Raw genomic sequence first — 25,460 nt, 5'->3', positions numbered from 1 at the left:
CCCCTCCGCTCTCATCTATTCAATGTGTTGGGGTCCTGTTGGACTAACACCTGCAGGAATTTAGAAAACCTCACAGAGAAAGTGTAAAATTTGAAACGGAGCTTTGCATTGTCTTTACCTAATTATATAAAAAAAACATGTAAAGTTTAAGTTATTGCAGATGGAATTTAATACGTACTACTGCAAAAGCTGCAGCACTGTGTGTGTAATGTACTGCTATGCATCAGTGTTTGTGCGCACGCATGCAATTCAGCGGCGGGACCAGTAGAGGGAGATGTTGAGAAAAAAATTTCTTGCGCGAGTGCGGCTCTTTTCTGCTGCAGGCCCCGAGGACACGAGGAGAAGGAGGAGAAAAGAGACACATAATGAGGTGCCTGAGGCGCTGTGTGTAGGAAACACAGCTGGTGTCCAGTCTGGATCACTTTCATGTGGGGATGTCCTGATTATGAAGTGTTGCCCCTGATCCTGAACCAAAAAATATTAAGTATTTACGGATGAGACGGGGGCGATCTCCAAGTCACTTTTTTTTTTTTTTTTGTACATAATTAAACTCTCAGAATGCACATGTAGCCTCCTCTTAACCTAAAATTTAAAAAAGCACTAGATTGTCGATCTAGAAATGGATCAGGTTTTACTCGGCCTATATAGATCTATTAAAATATCCACAGATTGGCCTCATTCGTATGTATCATATACTCATACAGTTAATAAACTCATCTGTTTTCCACCACTAGTATCTGGTCTATATGTGGCTAATCGGCGCTATTCTTGGAGTGTGCAGTAATGAAATGTTTCCACATGCATGCAAAGCTGCAGTAAGCACCTCATGGTATGCACTATTATGGGCCCTTTGTGTCTGGGTGTGTGTGTGTACGCACATCAGTATGAGGGAAGCTGTGCAGGAGCAGAGGGCTTGATAATTGGCTTGTGCTGGAGTGTCAGATGGCTGAAGAGGGGATAATGGCGAACTCAAGCTGCTGCCATGGGGGTGGAGGTGGGGGTGCGAAGGCCCCCAAGTAAAAGGGGGGAGTTGGGGAGCACGGCTTTTTGTGAATGGGCCCCTCGCCTCTCTCGAACCCCCCCTCCTTCCCCCAATTCAGGGCCTGCCGGGCCCTTTTGTGGCGAGGGGATGGGAACCCAGGAACCTGGCAGCAAGCGGGTGACCTTCTAGCACCTCGCTCTTGCAGCCTCTCTTCTCTGCCCCTTTCTCTTTCTTGACCCTCCTCTTTTATATTCTTCTCCTGCTCTCTCTCTCTCTCTCCCTCTCTCTCTCCCCCCCTCAACCCACCCTCCACCCGCGCTTGGCTCGCTTTGTTCCATGTCTTATTTTTCAGTGCATCTATTTTATTTTAAGGCCTCTTTCTCTGTCTCTTAAGTATTGTAAGAAAAGGGAATTCTCCCCCCCCTCTTCTTTTTTAGCGGGCGTAACACAGAGCGGTGGAAGGAAGAGTGAAACAAAAAAGGAGGAAAAAAAGAGAGAGGAGCTGGAATTTAGTTATGGAATAGCGAAGGAAACGGCAGAGGGAAAGGGGGGAAAATAGGCTTTCAGTGCAAGGATGCAATTAAGGAAGAAACTATTGGGGAAAAATAAAGCAGGCAAGACATTTACTGTATTTGAAGAAGGTGTATAAATCCCCCCAAGTTCTAAATCTTTATTTTACACGCTTTCTCCCTGCTTTTTTTTTTTACAACCTTCTTCTTTTTTTGCCTGAGGGCTCAATGCTGCTTTAGGGGAGGCAGTTGTTTTTGTGTAATGACATGAGACCAAGAAAAGCTGCCTTTTTGAGTGTGGGTGTTTACTTCCTCAGCTTGGGCACTGCTCTACTCAGAGCCGCTAGTACCAGTTTAATTTGTTAATGCCCTCATTTATATGCTGTCGATAGATTAGCCTGCAGGAAAAACACATTTTAAGTTAGCTGATGTACACTTTGGTGTTTTAATATGGATTAATGAGTGCTGCTACAAGCCTTCAGTGTGTTCAGCATGGTGTTTTTGATTAAAGAAAAACCTTAATAACCGTTTCCGTTGTCATCCGTTGTGATAGAGCTTACATAGTCTCAGCTTTCTGTTTATAGATTTGTAGCTAAAACACAATTTAAACTAATCACCTTTCGTATTTTGAAGCATACGTTCCACGGAAAATGATGTACTTCACTTAATTGACATCAGCATTGCCCGATAAATCTCAGAGGTTAAGTTTTAAACACAGTGTGCTGCAGTGCAGCATCTCCACCCAGGATTGACTGAGAAGGAGAAAGCTGTGGTGGAGTGAGGTACCGGCGCAGGAATCAGCAACATCAAACTGCATGTATAGGTGCTGTTTTCGGAAAGCTTAAGGCCTGAGCTTTTTCCTCGCTGCTCCACTCTAAAAAAGGTGTGTGTGTTTGTGTATGTTTTTTCCCACTGCAGGGAGATCACTTTCACCAGGCAGCTGCAGAAACAGTCCCCCAAGCTGTCCTACTACTACCTGGGCTTTTATATTCACTCCTGCCCCAAGATGCGGTACAAGGTATGCTACGTTATCTCACACTGACACGCACGACGCATATCTAATATTAATGTCAGAATGTGTTATTAAATCCATCTCTAAGTTGCTTTAAGCCTTTTACGTGGTCATATGCGAGTGTACACAAGTTTTAGTAAGACATTAACAGGACTGTTGCGACACCGAATGCCTGCAATATCAAATAGTCCTGAGAGTGTAAATACTATATTGTACTTTTTGCTCAGTGTTTGCACAGTGTACATAATATACTGGATACACTGTGTACACTGTGTGAACTATTGCTTTTTTGTTGCTCAAATATAACCTCTTACCTCTATTGTCCTGATCCTTAAATAACCCGACAGCTAACCTCGTGCTGCTCCGATCCTTCTTCGAAATTCTGTCTCATTTCTGTAAACGTGTTGTAGACACTGAGGTTGATTTCGCTGCGGTGCACACGAGACTCTACTGCACCATATTTGAATCTGATGAAGAAGTATATTTAATCTGTTTTATGTTCAATCAATCTTTCTCCCACACACACACTGTTTTCTCCCTCTTTCTCTTCCCAGTGAAAAGGCCACAATACATGCTTACCTACGTGAATCTATTGATGCATGCTTTAATTTATCTCTTATTACATTTTGGAATTTTAATGCTAAGATATGATTAATACGCATTAAATACTGTCCCTCATTTGCAAGGGCAAATATAAAGAAAGGCCTGTGAGAGAAAGAAAGCAGGGACGTCCAGGCAAGGCAGAGAGGACGAGGCTGCTGAAGACATTAATAGTTGAGAGAGAGGTCACACTGGTGACAGCAGCTGTAACTCAAGAGGGATGCACACAACCGCAGATTCTCTATATGCATTTTTTTTTTACAGTGCAGCTGATTGACTGCAGAAACTTTTACACAAACAAATGATGTATGCGCGCACATGCATCACGCAGGAGTCACTACTCCCAAACACGGTCACATTCACACCGAACACCATTAAAGATCTATAGCTGCAGGAGGACGGTGAAAGAAAAGCACTCTTTCCAAAAAAGTCCATTACTTTGGCCAAGATTTACCATTCATCCCCCTCTTTCTCTCATTCACCTTCTAATTCCTCCATTTCTCTGTCATTTCATTCAGATGTTCCCAGAGCCTGTTCTTGCCCATGGGAGACTGATGTCTTGTTGGGGATTATGGCAAAGTGCCACATCTTTTTATCCATTTACATCTTGTTTTGGACAGTGCTTTGCCCAATTTCTCAGTTTGAGAGTCTGTATATGGAGTGCGCTGTGTGTGTGTATGTGTGTGTGTTGAATCTTGATGGCAGTGTTTGTCTGAGAACGCCGTTACCACAGCACCTAACCCCTCCTCGCGCTGGTATTTACTACCCCCACCCCCATATCGGCTCTTGTGTGTTCGCCACTGCAACAGGGTCTTGTTCACAACCTCCCCACTTCTTCCTATTTTGCTCTGGTGGAGGAACACAGAACAAGGGTGAGAAGGTTGCCCAGTTCCCACCTTTGGGATCTCACAGTCCCACAGAAACACGCCCGCGCTCAAACGTACTGTCAGCGCACGCACAGCGGCTCGCTCTATTGTCTGATTTGCATATGAGCCCGAGTAATTCATTAATGCACGGACATACTGTGCAATTGTTCAAGTCGCTAAGACGGGGGGGGCTAAACTCCGCTGTTGTGCTGAAGGCTACCGGTTTCTCAGTCCTGCGTTTTGCCTCTTTTTAAGAACCAAAACACCAGCACTTGAACCCCGCTGGACACCACTCAAACCTGTTGAACAACACTCCCTCTCTCCGTTTTAACCACCTTACCCCCTCCTTCCCTTTTGCCACTGCTGCAGGAACTCTGTGTACCCTTCACTTTCGGAGGCCGCGTCCATGCTAATGTGGATAAAAACATCCTGACCCTGCTGTGTGTGTGCGTGTTAAGATGGAAATATTAGGGCCCTTCCAATAAAAAATATTCACCTCTTAGTTATTTATGCATGTTAATGTTACCAACTACCAGATGTTGTCATTGATGTGTTTATGCGGTTGGTGTGGACTGTCTATGTCATGACAAGAAGCAGAAGGATGAAAAAATGGAAGCAGAATACATGTTTTTTTACAGTAATAGTTCAAATGTGTCTAAGTAATGGAAACATTTTCCCTCAGTTGTACACACAGTACTTACGTTCACTTATGAGCAAAATAAATGCATTGTTCCTGTAAGTGACCCTAGTGTTCATAGACATACTGCGGTGTTTTTTTAAGTAGTAAGGTAACACTTTCTTAAGCCACTGCCCGAACTGTTCTTTTTGTCCGTCCTGTAGTGTAAGCCCACAGTCGCCTGTGTTTCCAGTACAGTAGTATCCAGGAGTATTCTTGACTTTTTCAAGTGGTAGGGTAATTCGTTTCTGCCAGGTCACATCTTTGCAAGCCCCGGGGAGCTGCTCCCATGCGAGATGGGTTGAAAACTTAGCTTAGCGCTGCCAAATGCTGGCCGTGGTCCTGTAGAGCACCCTTAAAGGGTCCTAGAAGACTTGGAGTCCAGCCAGGAACAGAGGGCTGCCTGGCCAGTGTCAGACCCTCTCCTTTGTTCTCGAAGCTGGGACTGAGCGTCACACAGAGTCTTGCTGGTTTGGCTGGTGGGTTCAGGATTTGACGTGACATCCTGCCCCTGGCTCCCGTCCCTGGTCCTTTGGCCCTCCCTTGCCCTCTCTGGCCCTCTGATGTTGTGCTGTAGAGAGCAGAAGGTGAAGCTGTTGGAGGCTAAACGAGACCAAAGGTCTTGGCCCTTCTGCTGCTCTTCTTTTTCCTTGATGCCTCTCATCTTTGAAGCTGAGAGGCATCTGAATTTTGTGGCTCTCGTGACTTTAGAAATGGAGACGGTGTGACGATATTAGGTGTTATTTATATCACTTATCCTGGATGGACTGTGGTCAAATGTGAAACACTGAACCTGTTACTCCCTTGTTTGCTGTGGCCTTCAGAGTGTGAGTAATGTTTGAGATGTGCACACATTTGTAAAACTGCACGTTGGAGTTCAACTTTGCATAAGTATTTCTTATCCAATAACTGCACCGTACAGCTTCTTGTAGAATATACTTAGTATTCTCTTTCCCACTTTATACTTTATAAAACAGAACACAAGTATAACCATACCTCATTGTAGTGTTTTTCCATTTCTCTGCATGGAGGTGTGTATGTCTGAGCACTTGTCTATGTATATTACTTTTAAGTACTGGATAAGCAGACTTTGATGGTAACAAATGAGGTGTTCACTCACTTAGCTTTACCAGTCTAGTACCTGGTCTTAACATTACGAGCTATGTTCAAGTATGGCATACATGCACACATGCACACACACACACTTAGAGAATACACACAGGGACATAATGCCCAGTTATACCAGTTTGGTAAGGGAGCGAGAGAGCTACATGAAGTGGCTCTTTCTCTTGTTATTATTGTTCACAGTGAAAGAATGTCTCATTCTGAGCCCAGGAAACCATTAAATTTTCCACAGAGGGGAAGAAAGAAGGAGTGAGTAAAATAAGTGAAAAGAGGAGGAAGAGGACAGATGGGGTGAAAAAAAGGAGTGACAAAATGTGTGCCAAATGAGAAAAGGAGGCTAGATGAAAAGGATTATTCGTTTCCCGGCGGTACTTCACTGACTTTTAAAGAGTCCTTTTTTTTCGGCAGCTGCACCTCCGTTCCCCTTTCAACTCAGCTCCTCCTAGCGCACAAACAACAAACACTGTCAGAGAGCCGGGCAGTTCTCTACCAACTGCCAGCAGTTTTCCACACGGACAAAGCTTTTGAATTCAGTGGAGCTGAAATTAATCCATCCAGGTGTCAGCCACTGTGTGGAAAACTATGTTAGGATACGACTCCTGAAAGAATCCGACGTTGTTTTCGGTTTGTTGCTGCGGTGCTTAATGTTTGCCGTAATCAGGGAGTTTGCCTGCAGGCGTTTCTGTCACCTGCTGCACGAGCTTAGTTCTCGTGACGGCAATTAGACGTGACAAAGGGCCTCCCACCTCAGGCGTGTACGCTGGACTTGATTTTCTCAGAACACACACACACACACACACACACCTGTAAACACATGTTTTTTTTGTTTTTGTTTTTTAACAGCGATCATTTCTAAAGTTGTTTTGTTTGTTTCCAATTTCACTTGAATACCCGTCATCCTATTGAACTGCCTCAAAACGACAATCATCTTTCTGAGTCATCGCATTATTGTTGATAAGAAGTGTATATTAACGCTATGAATCTGCCCAGAGACTTCAGCAGTCTCGTCTCCTCTCTACGTGCGCAGCGGCAGGTTATGACACGCTAAAAGCCTCCGAGCCGCAGCTATCAGGACCCTGCATGCATGTTATTTTCACTCAAGGGGCCCAATCAGACAGTATGTTATGTGTACGTGTGTGACCTCACATTCTGCGTGTCACTTGTCGAGCATCTGGGCAGATTGAGAGTGACAGTGAGTGAATTCGAGGCATCCAGAGGTGGGCGGTTCTCAGAGGCCCTCATCCCCGTGTACGGTGCCGTAGTACACAACCTTTTCTTTTTTTTCTTCTTCTTCTTCTTCTTTCCAAAAGCATTGAATTTGTGCATGAGGGAAAAGCCAGGCTTACAATTTGCAGATGATACAGGTCCAGGCACAGTCAGTAGGATGCAGCCGACTTTTTTCTTTCTTGTCCTCTTTTTTTTTTTTGTGTGTTTCCAATCTTCTTTCAGCAACTGTTGGAAAAAAATAAAAACAAACCACCATGCTGGTTGAGATGAAAGATTGATAGAAAGAGGAAGAGTCAGGCTGAAGAAACTTTACAACTAATTCCTTTCAGAGATTAAAATATGGCAACACGTTTTTGTTTACTTTGCCTTAACAGTTCAGTAAGGATTTCTGCAGTAGATTGTTTACAGCTTTTTACTGTATTAAGGCGCAATGGTTCAAACAGAAGAATGCAGCGAAATGCAATGGCCGTTCTCACAATTTTACTGCTTTTTTTTATATATATCCTCAGCTCTCTCTCTTTATTCCTTGTTTCTTTTCCTTGGACGAAACATTATACAGTTGGCTTATTGGAGGTATTATTCTCTTATGCCTGTAGCAATACCTTTCAGCAATTCTCATGCTAAAAACAGTGCCTATCAAAATAAGATCAAACCCAACCGGACCATTTTCACCCTTTCTGTGAAATTTATAAGCTGAAGCACAGCCCCTTGTGCTTCTTTCCAGCTTCCCCCCTCCCCCCTCACCCCCACCTCCCACCCCCACCCCGTCTTAAATTGGAGCCTTTCTGACAGAAACAGCGTTGTTTGATTTAGCTCGACAGGAGACCACCAACAGTGCACCTCTCAGCAGAAACATTTGTTTAAAGTTTTTGATAATTTTCTCTTCTCTTTTATGCCTCATCATCGTTTTTTTTTTTTTTCCCCCCCTCTCCTGCCACGGTTGTGTTTTTAACAAATCATTAACAGGTTACAGCTTGGTCTGAGGGCAGCCGCTGCTTGGCACCCCCTAGGAGGAGCGCTGACAGGGTGAGGGACTGACGGTGCAGAGTTCAAGGGGTCGGGTCAGGAGATTCGGTCTTTCTCGCTGGTGGAAGGACAGAGTTGTTGGGGGAAGGTCTGAAGGTCGCGAGGGCAAAAATGAGAGTTTGGAGATGGTGTCACGCTGAGCAGATCCAGAGCCCTCTAGCTGCCAGCCCGAGGTGTTTGCCTTGCCATTAACTTCACCACTATTTATTTTCAAACCTGCGGCAGCTGCGCCGCTTTGTCTGAAACGGCTGGTTTCTTTTTTTTGCCAAGGGAATCAGATCTCCGATAAGCACTACTGGACAAAATGAGCTGCTGCCATAAATGTAGACTCAGGGTGTGGGTGAAAGTCCTGGGCTTGATCTTGCAGCTAGAAGTCGAGAGTGCTCGGCTTCCAGTCAGTGAGTTCTGATCCGTGTCAGACAGGCGCAGCAGCTCAACCTGCACATAAAGACCAGAGGAGATAAAGAGATAAAAGTGCCCAGCCTGTGAGCTGATGCCCATAAAAGCGCTGCCATTGGTTCTCAGGGCTTTGCAGAAATGCGATCCTGTAAAAATATTTTCTCCTCATTAACCTGTCATCCGTGGAGCCGTGACGCATAGCCAGGCGAGGGAGTGCTGGGACAGAGAGGGGCGGGTGGGAGGAATTGTGGGGAGGGGGGGGGGCGTCCAGGGGCCCAAGGGGGAGACGTACCAGCCTGGATGCTTTATTTGAAGGTCGTCCTGTGGTAATGTGTTGAGTAGGGTGAAAAAGCCTTCGCGGGCCCCAAGTGTTTAAACAGCAGCAGTTAGCGTAAATCTCCCTAAATACAGACCCCAGACGTGTTCCCCTCACACACGGACATTAACGCACTGGATATATATACATAGCGTCACAGGCTGTGGTGAAAGTACGTCTGGAAGGGCTGCGGATCCTGAAACGCAGTTTGTTTGGACGTGTCTTTCAGTGGAGCTGTCCGTCCGGCCCGCTTTGTTTTTCGGTGTTATTTGTCTAGCCGCATGTGTGTTTCTCTTGAGCTGCGCTGTTTACTCATGTCCATCAGCAGCCAGAGGCCCCCCAGCCGTGCCCTCCGTGTCTGGGCAGAATGTATGTGTGTCAACAGCCGTAGGACGATAGAGGGGTTTATTGTGAGAGCTATATGTTTGGGAGAGAGTATGGATGTAGGGATCAGGGCCTGTGTTTATTGGTTTTTGAGTAAGATTGGCTGAGTGTGACCCTGGGTCAGAGTGCTGGCCCGGGCCAGTCTAGGGTAGGTCTGGCCGGCTCTGGGTCACACTAGGCTTCTTTGTATACCCTCCGACTTCAAGCTTGTCCTTCGTGACAGCCAGCTGAATAACGTCCTGCGAAGAGACGACAAACGTTGACCGTATTTGTCCGTTTAGGTCAAACAGCCGTTTCTTACTGAGAGTGCTTGATTTATATGTAATCCTGACATAATATCCCATTCACCATTGTGTCCATGCTTGACCCCCTATATTAAAGGGAAACAAGCTCCTTTTTTGTTTCGCGTGTTATTTTTGGACAATTTATCTCTTGTCAAAGTCAGCATTAGTGACCTCATCTATTCTGTGACCACCCTTACGTCACACCCCTGGAGCCGCTCTGTCTCGTACTGAGGTAGGTGTTCAGTTGACCAACATATTGCTGCATAACTTTACTCTTTCCTGTACCACTAGTGTTGACAAGATCACCGCCCCCCCCCCCTCTCGTTCAGACATCGTGCACGGTGTCTTGGAGCGCGCACAAACAGACAGCGATACATCAGCAGGGGTAGGGTGCGTGAAAACTCAAGTAGAGATATGAGCAGGAAATCAGCAGCAGATGTGGGTGTAAAGAAATGCAGTTGGAGGCAGGGAAACCCTCTTACTAGGACACAGAGTCCACCTCCTGTCTTTTAGTCTGGCAAGCCTGAAAGAGGATCTTTCTAAACCATGACTCTTTTGTGCGGCTGCAAAACCACAGTGATCTCATCCTTAAAAAAGTCTCCCCGATGCACCATGTGATAATATGTTAGCATTAGGAAATAATATAATTGCTTCATATTGGTTGTAATATTCCTGGCAAACACGTTAATTGTTGCCAGAAACTGAAGTGTAACGTCTCCGTGTATGTATTCTGGGACCGGCTGGTTGCTTTATTACACCACCTAAATGTTTAATAAGCTAGAATAAGCAGGACTTCTAATCAGTGCTTTGCAGTTTTGCAATAGACCTCCGGTTAATATCGACGCTAGTCGCCTCTGCTCCACTCACAGCGAACTCTTTTGTCTGCTTCCCAGTCAGACTGGGAGCACGAAAAGAAGCAGAAGGCAAATGAGGTGTAGATTTTCATGAGGATTCCTTGGCTGCAGCGAAGCACTCCGTTTATGGGCCTGATTAATTGCTTTTCATATAAATCATAGGTATGGGCCGGGGGCATTGCTCGCTATCTGGAGGTGTGCGAGGACCCGAGGCAGAAAATGGGAGAAAGGGAGCACAATGTGTTTGAGTCGGTAATAATAAGTCCAGTCTGACAGCGGGGGCCCCCTACTATCTGTATTTGCTCAAAGCTTGTGTGGCCTGAAAAGAATGAGTGATGCCGTGTCACAGAGGGACTTGGGGTGAGACTTGATCCGCGAGGTATTGTGTAACTGTTTGTCAGGTCCTGGAGATATGTATTTATTTGGTTTAAATGATTGAGGCAATTGTTTACACCAGGGCAGCTGGTTATTCAAATGAGGTTGAGTAATTTTCCTCTCTGCCTTGTTAAAGTTCACTTCATTGGGAAACCTGCGCTGTGGCGGATTGCCTTCCTATAAATTGCGACCCCTGCGCAGCCACTAACAAACGCAAACTGCAAAACAGCTGATTAAAATGGGCCGAGAGCGATCCCTCTCTTATAAATGCCTCCATTTTCATTTCGAGTTCTCTCACTTTTATGTGGCTACTACTCAACGCAGCTCCTAATTCCTTCACCTTCCTCCCCCCCTTCCCCCCCATTTTTTATCTCTTTCCAAGCCTTCATTCTTCATCATTGGCTTCCAGCGTCCTCTCAGTGCTGGGCCCCTCCATCCTGGCTCTCAGACGGTTCCTATCACTTCCATCAGCTCGCCTCAGTCCATGTCCCGGTGACGTTAAATACCATCCCTTTGCTCATCTGCACCTAATCTTTTCCCATCCCTCCCTTTCTTCCCTCCCCCCCCCTTATCTCCTTCTCATTTCTCACACCTCTCATGGCAGCCAAGTCTATGTGCCGAGGTTTGTATGTGTTACCGTCTTTCCCCACTAGCTTTTTTTTTTTTCCGTCCTCCATCACTTTTTCAGCCTCTCTGAGGAAACCGTTCAGAGACTGTCGGTCACATGCATCACCTTCATATCCGCCCGAGCGTGCGAGCGCAGGGGGATCGAAGGATGGCGGGATGGTGACGGATTGGTTTGTGTGGGAGCATTTAAGTAGTTATAAGGGAAGAGAGGAGTACCACACCAGGGAAAAAAAAAAAAAAAAAAGATTTTCCTCCTCTGGAAAGCCTCAGTGTGAGCCACCTGGCCATCTGTCAAGAATAAAGATACATATACACACAAATCTTATCACGAGGCTTTCTGGCCATTTGCACAGAGTCCCTTTATCACTTCCTGTGGCCTCCTCGGGCCTGTTGCTGAGCTAACAGCCACTCAGGGACATGGTTTTCGTAGTAATAGGCCATTTTACTTCCAGCTCTCAGATTGGCTGCTACGCTCTGCAGTCGGTCTCCTCTCCCGACAATCCAAGTTTCAGGAAACCATCAGTGCCTTCTATGAGTAGCTGTTAGATAAAGACATTGTTATTGTGAGCGATCTGACGCAAAAGTAAGAAAAAAAAAAATAGACTGAAGAGCAGCCAAGAAGCTGCAGGGGTAGCTGTGAATTACAGAGCCTTCAAGCCAGCGTTGAGAAGAAAAAAAATAAGATAAAGAAAGTCTGTGGTGAGCTTAGTCTTCGCCCTCAGTCCAATAAAGAAGAGAAGCTGACAGATAGGTGGTGGCAGACCAAGCTTCTCTTTTTCTTCTTTCTTCGTTTCACTCTCCTCCGTCCAGACCACTAATAGCTGTGTCCTCGCATACTTTTCATCTTTTCTCCTTTTCTGGGGGAGAATTCAGGAATTGCGCTTGTTCCGTGACCAGACTGTGCGTCTCATTTTGGTTAGATGGCCCTCTCTTTTGGAAACTTTACGGCAAAGGGGTGGATAGAACGTAAACACAAATTATAGCCCTGCAGAAATGTATAAGGCAATATACTAAGGCAGGTAGAACAGGATAGAATAGAAAACCTTTACTTGTCCCACAGTGGGGATCCATAGAGAAAAAGGAGAAAGAAAAGTAACTAGAAGTTACAAAAAGTTCCATTAACCGACTACCCATTGATCTGTCTTTAAATGTTTTCATTCCTTTGTCTCTCTCCTTCTCCTTAAAAACATTCACACCTCTGCCTCTGCTCGGTTTCCCCCTCCACCCCTCCCTCCACGCATTCAGGTTGAGTTGGTTGCAACTGTAGGTGGAATACTGTGTGTTGGTGCTAATGTGTGTCCCCATGAGGTTTTTGTGTGGCAGGTGTGTGTCCTCTGTTAGAGTGTGTGTGTGTCTGTGTGTGTGTGTGTGTGTGTGTGCCAGAGTGCAGCGTTGAAGGAGTCTATAGAGGTGAGGCAGAGTGTGAGAGTGTCAAGCTAATCGCGCTGACAGTTGGCTGAAACCTGCAGGTTGTTGGGACACGGAGAGCATCCGATGAGTGCGCGCGCCCATTGCAGCTACGGATGCATAGCATTCCACCTTCATCCATCTGTTAGCAGAAGCACTTAAAGCATGTCAGCGTCTTTTTGCAGAAGTCCGAATTATCTTTTATTCTCTTGTTTCAGTATTGTATGTTTTTTTTTTTGTTTTTTTGTCTGTACTTGAAGCTGGAGGGAAACCTAACTATTGGTGTATTCCACAAATTCCTTTGTTTTTCATTTGTCAAAGCCAGAAAGGAGCCTGCTTCATTCTCATGGCATCCCATCCTGCATGCAAAAACAGGCCAAGTATTTTCCATATAGGCCCACTGACAGATGGGTCGTGGTCAGGGCGCTTGTATAACAATATTTTCCGGGGATGGTATTTCCTTTGTCTTGCTTATTTTGAGGTCGGTATGGCCACTCTCTGTTTTTTCTGCTCTTAATTAATCATTCATCACGTTTTGACCTCAGTTGTGTATATAGAGTGTGTTGCTAAACTGCTGGAGTCTTTGTCCTGCAGTTTAATGTCATATAAACTATAAATATTGTTGTGCTTGTTGAGGCAGCGCAGCGGGCCTTTTGCAGGCGCCTGCTTGTTTACAGAGCTTTCTCAGCAGTTTGTATTTGTTTGGAGCTATGTGATAGAACACAGGTCTGTGATAATGGACTCTCCTTCTCCTCCTCCTCCTCCTCCTCCTCCTCCTCATCCTTTCTGTTCATTCAACCCCTCACTGATTTTATTTTTTTTTCTATGCCTTGCAGCTGTTTTTGTTCAGCTTGGTTTACTTTCCATCCAAAATGTTAGGTCAAATACAGACTTGTACCCATTTCACAAGCACACACAACAATATGCTGGTGTGTTTACATTTCCTTCTCAGCACTGCAGACAACGCTCTTGACATAGACGAGCACGGCTCAAACAAAGAACTTCCAGCAGAGGTTGATCCCGGTCTCAGCCCTCGTCCTGACCCTGGAGTCGGTTTACAACTTGTCAAACATTCAACTTAAAAGGATCACTTGAGTAGTATGAAAATGGCGTTACTATGGTTACCATCATATTGTTCATCATATTATTGTTAGTAATGGTTTTTGGTTGTTTATAGAATACCGCCCCAAAACGTTATTTTTCTTATCGGTTATTAATATCAAAGGGTAAAACGTGTTTTTGTTGCATTTAACCCGTTCGCACACTCGGAGCCACGCATTCTGCACCTGGGATCTCCAGCCACTAGCCCACAGCTCCCATATCGCTTTGGCGATATTTCACAAAAGCACGACATTTAAGACGCTGTAATAATTGTCAGAATTTGTGTTTTCCTGTGTTTGTTTAGCTTTGTTAACTATATTTCTCTGTGTCTTTTCCATTTCTCAGGGGCAGTACCGGCCTTCAGACCTCTTATGCCCAGAAACCTACGTCTGGTTACCAATCGAGCGATGTATACCCCTCCTTGAGAAATCCCGTTACACTCGCTTCAACCAGGATCCTGATGAAGGTACGACAATGCAACACTCCTCCTCCACTATTATCAGTACTCATTTGAAGCATTTAAAGCCTGAAGCTAAACGAAACTGCGCTTTTCTCAAATAGTCACAGCACTGGGATGTTAATGTGCTGCTGTGAGCTTGGTCTTGGGTTTTCCGGTCCTTTGAACATGTGTTTCTGGATGAACCCATGCATCTTGAGTTAACATCTGATCCGGTTTCACTTTAATGTTGTATTGAAACCTGTGGGATTTCTTCATCTCTCCGTGATCCTTTGCCACGGTCAGAGCGTAGCCAACGCTGTCATTATGGTCGGACCATGTTGTCATTTAATGAATAGTGATATCGGCAATTCAAACCTCACACAAAAGAAAGACTGGCAGAATCCCCAGACTGGCGTGATGAAAGCCGATGGTTAGAGTCTTTTAATGAGATTCAGACTTTGCATCAACATCCGTCCCGGGGAATCTGATCATCGCCAGTGGCCAGTTTAACACGCAGGTATGAACACACCTAGGGCGCACAACAAACAGCTGCTCGTGATTCTGATACGGCAATAACAGTTCATTAGAGACAGCAGCTGTGTACAACACAATAAACACCTCGAAATGATGTTTGCGTTTATTTGCATACAGAGCGGGAAAATGGGATCGGATCTCAAGCGTTGGCTCGGGACCCATGAGGAGATGCATCTTAATGCCAGATGTGAACACACTGACGTCAGACCTTTAGTGGGACTGACAGTTTTTTGTAATGATTTTCTTCCGACGTGCATAGCCAGATTAATACGGTTTCCGTCTTTTAATTTCGTTTAAAGCTTACGTGTGGTAGATTTCCTCTCCCCCTTCTGGCACAGTTGATGTCTGCAGCCCTTCCACCCTTTCATTTCTTTCAGAGAGGTACACCATTGGTAATTTGTGTTTATCCCCTCATTTTTCTTTTAGGCCTTAATTCTTCTTCTGGACATAGTTTCTTTTTTATCTGGAGCACCACAAACTTTCCTTGGACGCATCCCAGGTTCCATTTTATTCATTCTGACTGCCAGGGATGGTGAATTCATAGAACTAAAATTATATTTGTAATTTTTGTTTTGCTTCCAAAATGCTCCGCCGTTCTCCTAGTGGTCTCTGTGGTTTGCTCTGTCTCCATCGCTACAGTTTCTCCCTTCTTCAGCTCCAGCAAACAATCACTGCTGGTTGAAATAAAACACTAAGGTACTGGTGCGCCAGTGTGGCAATAGCAGATTGGTAAATACTTTAATATACCCAGAGCAGAAGATGCTGAGTCATTTCGCGAGGGCCTTTTCAAAAAGGCTGCGCCTCTCATTGGTATGGCACGGCTTAGGTTTGGAGTGAAAAAGTAAATGTACTAATCAAAAGCGAAGTGTATTGTATTATACACAGTGTTATATTGCTGTGTTAGCGGTTGAGTGCACAGAGCCCGGCCATCTCCTGTTTACTCTACCTCATTAATCTGCTCCACCAAACGGGCACCAGACAGGAAAGAACCACCGATCAACAATAACAGGAGATGCGAGAGGACAAGAATTTCATTACAAATACAGCGGGACAGATAAGAGAGAGAGAGAGTGATAGAAGGATAGATGGATGAAGTGATAAAAAAAAATGTTTTTATAGAGAAGGGAAGTGAAAGGGAGAGAGGCTGGTGGTGGTGCGCTGCCACAACAAGAGAGAAAAATGCAATAAAAGGAAGATTGATACGGGGTGGAAGGAACAAGGCAGAGTATGTGCATGTTGAGAGAAGAAGGACTTTGTTGTAGTGACTTCATACTTGGACTTGATGTCATGTGGAAAGGTGAAAACCAATGCAATTGAAATACAGTTGCCTGGCATGCATGCCCCTTTCCTTTCCTCCATCCTCTATTTCAAGCGTCAGATTGTGCGATGAGGTACATTTTATGGGCACCGAGTTCACCATCTGTAATGAATCTAAATCCGAGCTCATGTCTTAAGGAAATAAGGATTCTACACTCATTTCTCATTTACTGGCCGGCTTTAGTTGTTGACTCAAGTGGTGAAAGCGCCACACCCAGGAGAAATAAGGGCATTTAAAAGACCATCAGTGAACTGGTCATTTACAACACTGCCATTAACAGCTTAGCCGCTGGTAGGTCTGACCTTTTCTTGTCAATCTCGCCACAAATCCCCGAGTAGGCACAAATTCCTGAGGACAAAGTAGAGGTCTCAGAGTTGGCAGTTCTCACCGTGGTCAGTGTATGTTTGTGTGCCTGTGGTTCTTGTGGTGCCTCCGTTCCTGCGTGGACTGTTGATCTTGGGCAGGACTGGGCATTATTTCAGGCCGAGCTGTCAAAACGCAGTGTCATTACATGTCAGTGCGAGCTGACTTGATGGTTTACTCTCAGATTTGTTGCCAAGCTCTGCTGTTGGACCGTGGCTAAAGAGGGTCTCTGCCAGACTAATGGTGGGATGGAGGTTTCCGTCCTCCACAGAAACGCACCCAGTGGTCATTCAGTCAGTCAGTGGGTGGGTCAGTCTGCCATTTGTCATTGGTTAACAACATGGCACACTGTTGACGTTTGTCCTAAATGGCAGATCATTAATATATGGCTTATTTTTGGCTACATTAAAGACCTGTTGTGTGGGAATCTCCTATTTTTTGTTAAGAAAGTAATTATTTGAGATTGTGTCCAGCTCTTGTGCGTCTACTCTGTACTGGCTTTGATGCCACAGTGATTATCAGCTATCAGCAAGTCAGTTCAAAGGACAGAAGAACATTAATCCACTACTAATAAACAATTATTAATTTATAATCTTAAGTGCAGCTGTTCAAATATTGGTCAGAAACATGGTCTCTTTTAAAATAGGTTTGAATGGGATGTATTTAAAAACCTTGTCCAGCTTAGGAAAATATCAAAGTTTAAAAAAAATCGTAAAACAAGTCAAATGATAAAGAGACACTAATTATTATCAGGACTACTGATTTGAAGGAAACGTTCCTTACGGTGTGTTAGTAGTTGATTTAAAGCCCCTAGGGGACCGGCAGAGTTACTGCAGGGGGGTCGCAAAATCTTTGCTTCTTTGGTAGACATTTTATATATATTTAAAGAGAGCCTATTCAGTCCCCAGGTGAAATTCCATTTATGTATGTTTGATCATGTCACCTATGTTTATGTTTACAGCAGTTGCACGGCCACCGTACTGTTGCACGTGTCTGAAATAAATAAATATGAATACTTGAACCTGTGCATTATTTGAATAGCTTAATATTAAATGCACAATGATAATAATGATGTATATTTATAAATAGCACTAGGCTGAGTTTAATATAGAACACATGTAGTAGGCAGGGGGTCGCTACTTAATGTCTCCATAAGCTTTGGGGTCCGTGGCCTGAAAAACGATTGATAAACGGATTTATAGTGTGTTACTTTTAATGTATTATACTTACCATGAAAGTATGTCACATTCTCTTCAGTGCCATGGAAAGAAAAAACTCTGGCTCGCCAAAATAACTATTACACGTAGCACAGCACAGCACAATCTCAAGTCATTTCACAGGCGGTTCTTGAAAAAGCGAGACCCTGAACCTGAGAACGAAAGTTCAGGGAAAACCTAGAAAACATCCTGCTAAAAATGAAATTGAATAAATATCAGTTTACACTTAAACTTCTCCCGGGCCATTACTGAGAAGCAGCGCGCTGCGTCTGCATCCAGCCCGCGAGCGTGACCAGGTTACAGCGCTGTCCTAATGAGGTGTGTAAAGACGGCTAATCTGAAGTTTACACAACTCCATCCACAACAGGCTTACACTGATTACATGCCTGCTGCTGACACACGGAGGACCCCAGGGCCTCGTTGTGGCCCTTCACAAATGCACATACGAGTGTGCGCTCGCTCGCGCCGCACATATGTAATATCTCTGACACACTCATAATCAGTGTTTGCTTGACACGGAGGAAAGTAGGAGCATTGGCCGAGCAGCAGTGTAAACATTTGCAAATATGTGTGACACGAGAAGTCACCCCTTTGGACCTCAAGTGCGCCTGCTGGACGCCAACCCTCACAAGCACGTACACACAAGTTGCTGCGGTTAGTGAAGCGTCATCCGGTATGTTCGGGCTGCGGCGCTCTCATTCCCTCGGTTTGTTTTAATATCTCGGACGCATTTACTTCACGTCCCGCTGATTGATTGTGAGATCCGCTGTGCTTTCAGTGAAGCCAAAACATTAGGGAGACGGAGCCGATAGCCCCCCTCCCGTCATCGCCGAGCCTCCTCAGCTACATTTCTAGCTTTTACAGTGCGCGCTTTCGTATCTCGTGTCGCTGTCACATCCACTTTGCTATGCTCTTCACCAGGCTTCCTGCTACTTAGCTGATGTGCTAATGCTCTCTTTCTGAGTAGAGGGGAGATATGTGACACTCTTCTCTTTTTTTGTGTTTGTTAAAACGGAGAAAGAATTTTTTGTTTCTTCTCCGGATGTCATTTTAATAACAATAATAGTGATAATATCCTTTACAGTTAAAGGATTGCTGCTTCCTTTTTCTGTGGAGGTCAAAATCCACGGTCAGCTACAGAGAGTTCAGGGTCTCGTTTTCAGCCGCTAACACAAGGGCTTGAACCCAGGTCTTAGTGCAGTCTTCTCACAAGCTACAACACCGTTTTGGCCTTTTCCCTTTCAAACATAAGCCCCCTTTTTTTTTTTTTTTTTGGATTTGCAACATTGGGTCATAGGATGTGGTCATAACCTGGTGGCCTGCCTTTGACAGGCATCCGGTGTTAAGCAAGTGTTTTGAAAGTTTGAGATGGACGCGGGAAAGAGAAAGAGAGGAGCGTGGCGAGGTGTCAAGGCCCGCAGCCCCGGCCCTGACCCTCTCGCACCCCGGGCCGACCCTCACCACTCCTCTTCCCCCTGACCCCTTGAACTCCGGCCCGAAAGGAGCGGGTGACCTCGGGGCGGCGTGTCACCGAACGTCCGGTGGGCCTGCCGAGAGCCGGGGTCTGGAGCCGCTCAAGACGAGAAGGGGGGCACTGAAGGAGGCTGAAGTGAGTCAAGAAGAAAAGGAAAGTTGTTTATGTGAGGAGCGGATGTTTGGATTGCCTTGAGCAAGAGAGAAAGATAGGGCCCCTGCTCAGTATTACTGCCGCGCTTAATAGGCCCGTCTTTAAGCTTCACCCTGTAAAATGTTCACTCCTTAATATTATCACAAGATGACAGTGTTGAACAAGAGCAACTTTGCATAACAGCTGTATAAGTGGGCTGTCACGTTGATGAAGAACATAAGGAGACGCAGCAGCCCGGGCTGAAGGAAGTTAGGAAGCATCAGACGCTTAAATATTTTCACTTTCATCCCATCAAGACGCGTTAATTCTTCATGCACCTAAATGTCGGTCATGAGGGAGTTGCATAACATGCTTCCATCCTTACGAATCTGTATTCCGCACACGGCCAGGGCTCGACATACTGCTGATTTTCTTTATTGAAAAGTTTAGTTTCATCCGCTTTTCAATTATTTGACTCAGCAGTTTTTTGGTGAAGGGGGGAGAAAAACAGAGCGGTTAGGGGCATTAGTGGGCAGGGAAATGAGGCTAATAAATAAAATATGAATCTCCAGTGTGGTTTAAAAACTGGAGCTCAAGTATGCGCCCATCTTTAAGGAGATGGGGATGTGAGAGCTAAGGAGCTTCGGGGCTTTATGCTGATACCCGGCTCTTTTTTTTTTTTTTTTTTCCCTTTGGCTTGTTTTTTCGTTCACCGTCTGCAAGTAAGATGCCGTAGCGGTTCATACATAATTGGGTTCGCTTACTGTGTGAGTGCTTAAACACATGTGACCTTATGAATTCCCCCCATATGTCAGTCCTGTAGGTCTTCAAGATTTGGCTTAAGTTTGGTTTTCATGATTTATTTATTGCCTGTTCCAGAGACACTTTACGCCTGTAACATTTTAAAGTTAGTAAATCCTGTGACAGTGCCTTCAGGTTCTTTGTACGGTGAATATTGCGTTTAGAGAGGAGGCTCATTTTTATATTTCTTTATTTTGCAGTTGTTGAAATGATCCCCGTGGATTTGAGACAGTGCTGCAGTGAATACATGAGGAAACAGGCAGAAATCTGTGCACTCACATCATTACTACCACCTGAGTGCTCAGCTGTGAGCCACATGGATGTTGTCAGGGGGACTGGTAGTGGCGAGTGGGAAGCCCTGGGCTCTATTAACACCACACCTAACCGGCTCCTGTTTGGCTCACGTGTTGCCATATGCCTGGTTAGTGACGATACGCTCTGCTCGCGCCACCGCACGGCCCGAGGCTTATATTCAGCACGTTCTCTCAGGTAGAGAGGGCCGGGATAGATTTACAGACGACGGGCTGAAAGAATGGATGAAACGTTGTGCGGAGAGTGTGCAACAGATGGGATGGATTGGGGGAAAAAAAGGAGGAGATGCACACTGATCAGGCATAACATTACGAACACCTCCAAAATGGTTCAGACTCTTCTTCTCCCCTCTGTGGTTTTAATGTTGTGGCTGATCGGTGTACAAAAGCATTTTAAGTGTGCAGTTGGAGATACTAGAGCGAGAACTTTATTGGGCAGAGGGTAACATAATAAACAGGTTCCAGTCCTTTTCTGAGCGGAGTGGGATAGTAATGATTGTACAGTATATTTGGTTTAGGTTGGCTCCATTACTTCTCCCTGCTGCGCTCCCCCTTGCGTGTCCTCTCGCTGCTAGCTGTGGGCACCTTGGCAGCGCCTCACACTCCTGGAGGCAGGTTTTTAGTGTCGATGGCGGCGGGGGTGGGGGGGCTGGTCAACTTTTTTCACCTTAATTTTCCATCCTACTCTCCAGAGCTCCATTCTTAGCTTCTGAATATACACACTTTTGAGGTTTACAGTGTTTTCACTGGTCTGATGGGAGCTGGCAGCGTATGACACGGGACCTAATGAGATGCTGAGTTTGGCACACCCGCAGGGAGCACGGCCCCGTAAACAAGACCAGCTAACTAACTATTTAACTACCCCTCGCTCGCGCACCACTGTGTCTCCAGGTTTAGGGCATTGGGGTATTGGATGTGAGGGGGGGAGGAAATACTTTCTGCTCCTCCAACAGCTTCTCGGAATAATGGTGCGTCCCTGCCAAGTCACTCAGAGGTTAACTCAAATGAGCGAGGGGAAATAAGGACAATGTTTATTGTGCGTGATGTGGCTACGCTGGTCCTTATTAATGCTCCCATATGTTCCCGTTTTTTTTTTTTGTTTTTTTTTTTTTTTTTGTGTAGGAGATGCTCGGGCGCTGAAGGATGTGGGCAGAGCTCTGGTGCTACACAGACGGACCGTCATGCCCTACGCAGCCTACTCCCGCAAACGCAGGGGCTCCAGCGACGAGTCGGAGGTGCAGCAGTACGCCGGCCTGGTTGGCCAGGACTGTGCTGAGAGGATTTTGCTGTATCGCTCCTAAACGCGCTGCGTCGTACCACTTGCACCTTTTACTCCACCTAAAAACACTCTACTCAACAGTGTCTATGTGTTTCTGTGTGTGTCCGTGTCTCCTCACCGTCTAAAGAAAGTGCTTTCTTGTAGTCTCACATGGCTTAGCTCTACACATGCGGAAAAAAATGCAGTGGCTACTATCACTATCTACTGTATGCGTGTACCCATTCACCCACTGGCCTCATTCACATATTACTACAGCATTTTATTAGTCAGTGTATCCTGCAGCTTTCAGACTGCCTATTGTTTTGCTAATTTCCTCTCAACTTGCAACAGGGACCAGTCGTTTCAATCTTGTTTTCATTTATCTGTCGCTTGGATTTTATTTCAGCTTCCATATTGCTGTTATGTAAGAGCATCCGACTACACGCAGGTGGCGGCTTTCATCTCAGCCGTCACAACTTTGGGTTTCTGTCAGCATAAGAAACGAAGAGCATGTTCTTTACTTGACTGTTCTGTGATTATGAAGGTGTTTTTCATTACACTATATCCCAAAGCACTGTTTTAATTTTCTTGGTTTATAGTTGTGTGTGTTTTTCTTTGCAACGATGACATTATTACATTTGGTTAAACCAAATAAAGGAGTTGTGTAATCTCCCCCGCTCAGAGTGGTGGCTTTTCTGCACGTCTCGGATTCTACTGGCGTAGGGATTTTGACAACATGGAAATAGTGTGTCAGGAGTCCTTTGCTGGCACAAATGGTGTCAATTTTCACACGTACAGTAGTAAGCCTATATCTCCCAAAACACGTGTATACCCACAGATAAGTGCTCGAGTTGGAAATGCTGAATTGGGCTCAGCAACAGGTGTTAGATATGTGAGCCGGGCGAGCACAAATGTGAGCGGCTTCACGCCCCCAGTGTCAACAACAGTGCTGCTCACAGCGAGGGCAGAGAACGGCTGAGCTGGCAAATCAGGCATAACATTATGACCACCTTCCTAATATTGTGGACGTCTCCTTTGTGCCTCCAAAACAGCTCCATGCTCATCAGAGAATGGACATGGATCCTTCAGAGGGTGTGTAATGGGTCCTGATCACATTTAATAGCCTGTTACAGTAGCAACACCATTCTTAAAATAGAGCTAAAATCTGCTGCATTTCTCATTGTATTCCAGGTAAAAAAAAAAAAAAAAAAAAAAAATCATCTTGATCACAAGGATAGGGAAAGATCAAATGAAGAAACGACTAGCTTAATAGCTATTTGTTAACTTGATATGAATTATATCATTATCATTACACTAGAAAGTTAGTCAAGATTGACGCTCAGAGCGCTGTTTGATGTAGCTAGGAGTTCGTTATCAATGCAAGACTGTAACGCTACGTGAACCTTTTGGCTGTGCTTGCAGTGTGCAGTGTACTGTTGCCTCCTGTAGCTTCTTTGTCAAGTGTGTAGACAACATAAGAATCAAAAACCAGGCCTTCAACATTTCTTAACTGTGACAACACGATTGTGGATTGAGATTCTAACAATGACGGTGTCAAGTTTAGACATGAAACTACAACCAAACATAGTGTTGCACCACCATGATCTGAGTGGTCACAGTTTCCCGTAAATATATTTGATCCTTCTGCACACATACTGTATACGCTGCTAGTAAAAGGATGAACTCACTTTTGCCTTCAGAACTGCCTTAATTTTTTTCGTGGCCATGGAAACATTCCTCAGTTGCTGCAGATTTGTCGGCTGCACGTCCATGATGCGAATCTCCCGTTCCACCACATCCCAAAGGTTCCTCTATCTATTGGATTGAGATCTGGTGACTGTGGATGCCACTGGAGTACAGTGAACTCATTGTCATGTTCAGGAAACCAGTTTGAGATGATATGAGCTTTATGTGATGGTGCATTATCCTGCTGGAAGTAGCCGTCAGAAGATGGTACACTGTGGCCATAAAGGGATGGACACGGTCAGCAACACTACTCAGGTAGGCTGTGTTATTTAACCCTATTGTAAACCCTAGAGATGGTTGTGCATGAAGTTTGCAGTAGATCAGCAGTTTCTGAAATACTTAGACAATCATACCACGTTCACCGTCACTTAACTCCCCTTTCTTCCTCATTCTGATGCTCGGTTTAACCTTCAGCAAGTTGTCTTGATCCCCTCTGAATAAATGCATTGAACTGCAGCCGTGTGATTGGCTGATGAGCTATTTGCGTCAACAAGCAATTGGACAGGTGTACCTAATAAAGTGGCGAGTGAGTGTATTTATTCCTTGAAGGTGGTTATACCTCTAACCGAGCTGGATAGCCGTCCTGGATGTCCGCCGCGACACGATCCGGACTGGGAAGTGTCAGCTTGACCCCAGGACTTGTGTTTGTGCAGTAGCTGCTCACTGACCTGCGTCCCTGTCTGCACCCGGTCCTGAGAGAACACAGCGGAGAGTCAGTCTCTCCAGTTTAAACCCAGCCTGGGTTTAAGAGAGGCCTGTGTCCTCGGGAATTAAAATGGATTGACAGGCTAATTCTCCAAGACTGGAACACTGATGCTGGCCAGCCTCCATGTTGGATTCACTGTTTCTCTCCCACATTAGGCATGCTTCCCCCCGGACTTAATGTGCACACACAGACCGAAAGAGACACGCACACACACACACACACACTTCTGGCACTGTCATGAGTGCTTAGTCTTGGTGGACGCCACACATGAGGACTTGTGCCAGTGCTGTGGTGGACCTCTTTCTATCAAAACAAGTGGCCTGGAATGGCGGTTGTTTCATAATGACTCTATAACACTGCAAGACGCATCATGGCAGGACTCTGATATATATAACTGTATCGCTGCTCATAATTCTTATTAAATATGAGGTCCGCACGGACCCTACTGTTCAGCCAAAGGCCGGCATTCAAAGAATAACAAGGTGTTATCTTCAGGTCATACCTGAGTCACAGTGCTCTCTGCAGCATTTTATACTCTGTTGGGTAGAGTTCGTCACACTGGAAAATACAGAGTCTTGGAGAGTACGACCTCCGTACTGAGATAACATTAAAACCGGGAAAGGGACGCCTCCTTTGGAGAAAGTTCAAGTGGCCTCGGTCATGCGCTGTTAGAGGCCGAAGCAAGCAGCGGTTCAGACGTCAGTTTAATCTCAAATAAAAAATCATTCTGCAGAGGCTTCAGCATCTCCCGCTCCAGCGGCCCTATCTGCTGCAGATCCACTGATGCGCCGTGGCCATATGAAAATGCCACAGAAGAAAGAGGACCTGTCAGCGTGAAGTACTGTGGGAAGGAAAAGTCTGAAAAAGAGGAAAAAGAGCCTCCAGGCCAGAGGTTTCACGTTTTTTTTTTTTCCCTTTTCTTTCCAAACATCTCATCCAAACTTCGCGTGTGGAATCATGTCAGAGAAATATGGAATGATATCCCTCAGCTGTTTACGCAAATGCCTCTAAACGTTACGTGCTGCCTTTGTGAGTTCTATTTGCTTCTGCGGTAAATAAGAGGGAAAATGTGTTTGGGAAACAGGTCTGCAGATTTTATCTGTTTCAAGTAGCCCCCACCACCCCCACCCCCCGACCCCCCCACAGCAGGAGCCGGAGCAGGGAGCCGACGCGTTATCCGTCATCCACCAGCATCCCCTGATCACGTCTCCTGTCTGCATGAGTAAACTGCGGCTCTGTGTAGCATCTGAAGGGGCTGTTACATGACGCCGTCTTCCTGTTTGTACATTTGAATGGTTTGATGACTCTTGATGATTTTTTTGGAGGGCGGGGGGGGGGGGGGGGGGGGGGGGGGGCTTCACTGAGCTAATCCTTCTGCATTGCATGCGAGC

General features: G+C 45.4%; 1 protein-coding gene across 3 annotated transcripts in view; it reads left to right on the top strand.

Moving 5' to 3' along the window:
• LOC125018487 (arginyl-tRNA--protein transferase 1) overlaps positions 1-22,289 on the top strand; it is a 47,809-nt gene extending 25,520 nt beyond the window's left edge. For all 3 annotated transcript variants that reach the window (XM_047602418.1, XM_047602417.1, XM_047602416.1), the window contains 3 exons: positions 2,410-2,509; positions 14,116-14,236; positions 21,482-22,289. In XM_047602418.1, the coding sequence (XP_047458374.1) occupies positions 2,410-2,509; positions 14,116-14,236; positions 21,482-21,660 (400 nt within the window). In that variant the 3' untranslated portion in view covers positions 21,661-22,289. The remainder of the gene's footprint in view (positions 1-2,409; positions 2,510-14,115; positions 14,237-21,481) is intronic.
• Positions 22,290-25,460: the final 3,171 nt, after the last annotated feature.

Source organism: Mugil cephalus, chromosome 13 (assembly GCF_022458985.1).
Source record: "Mugil cephalus isolate CIBA_MC_2020 chromosome 13, CIBA_Mcephalus_1.1, whole genome shotgun sequence".
In the NCBI taxonomy this organism is placed as follows: Eukaryota; Metazoa; Chordata; class Actinopteri; order Mugiliformes; family Mugilidae; genus Mugil; species Mugil cephalus.
The sequence above is the reverse complement of the archived record's forward strand: the minus strand, read 5'-3'. Positions and strand labels throughout refer to the sequence as shown.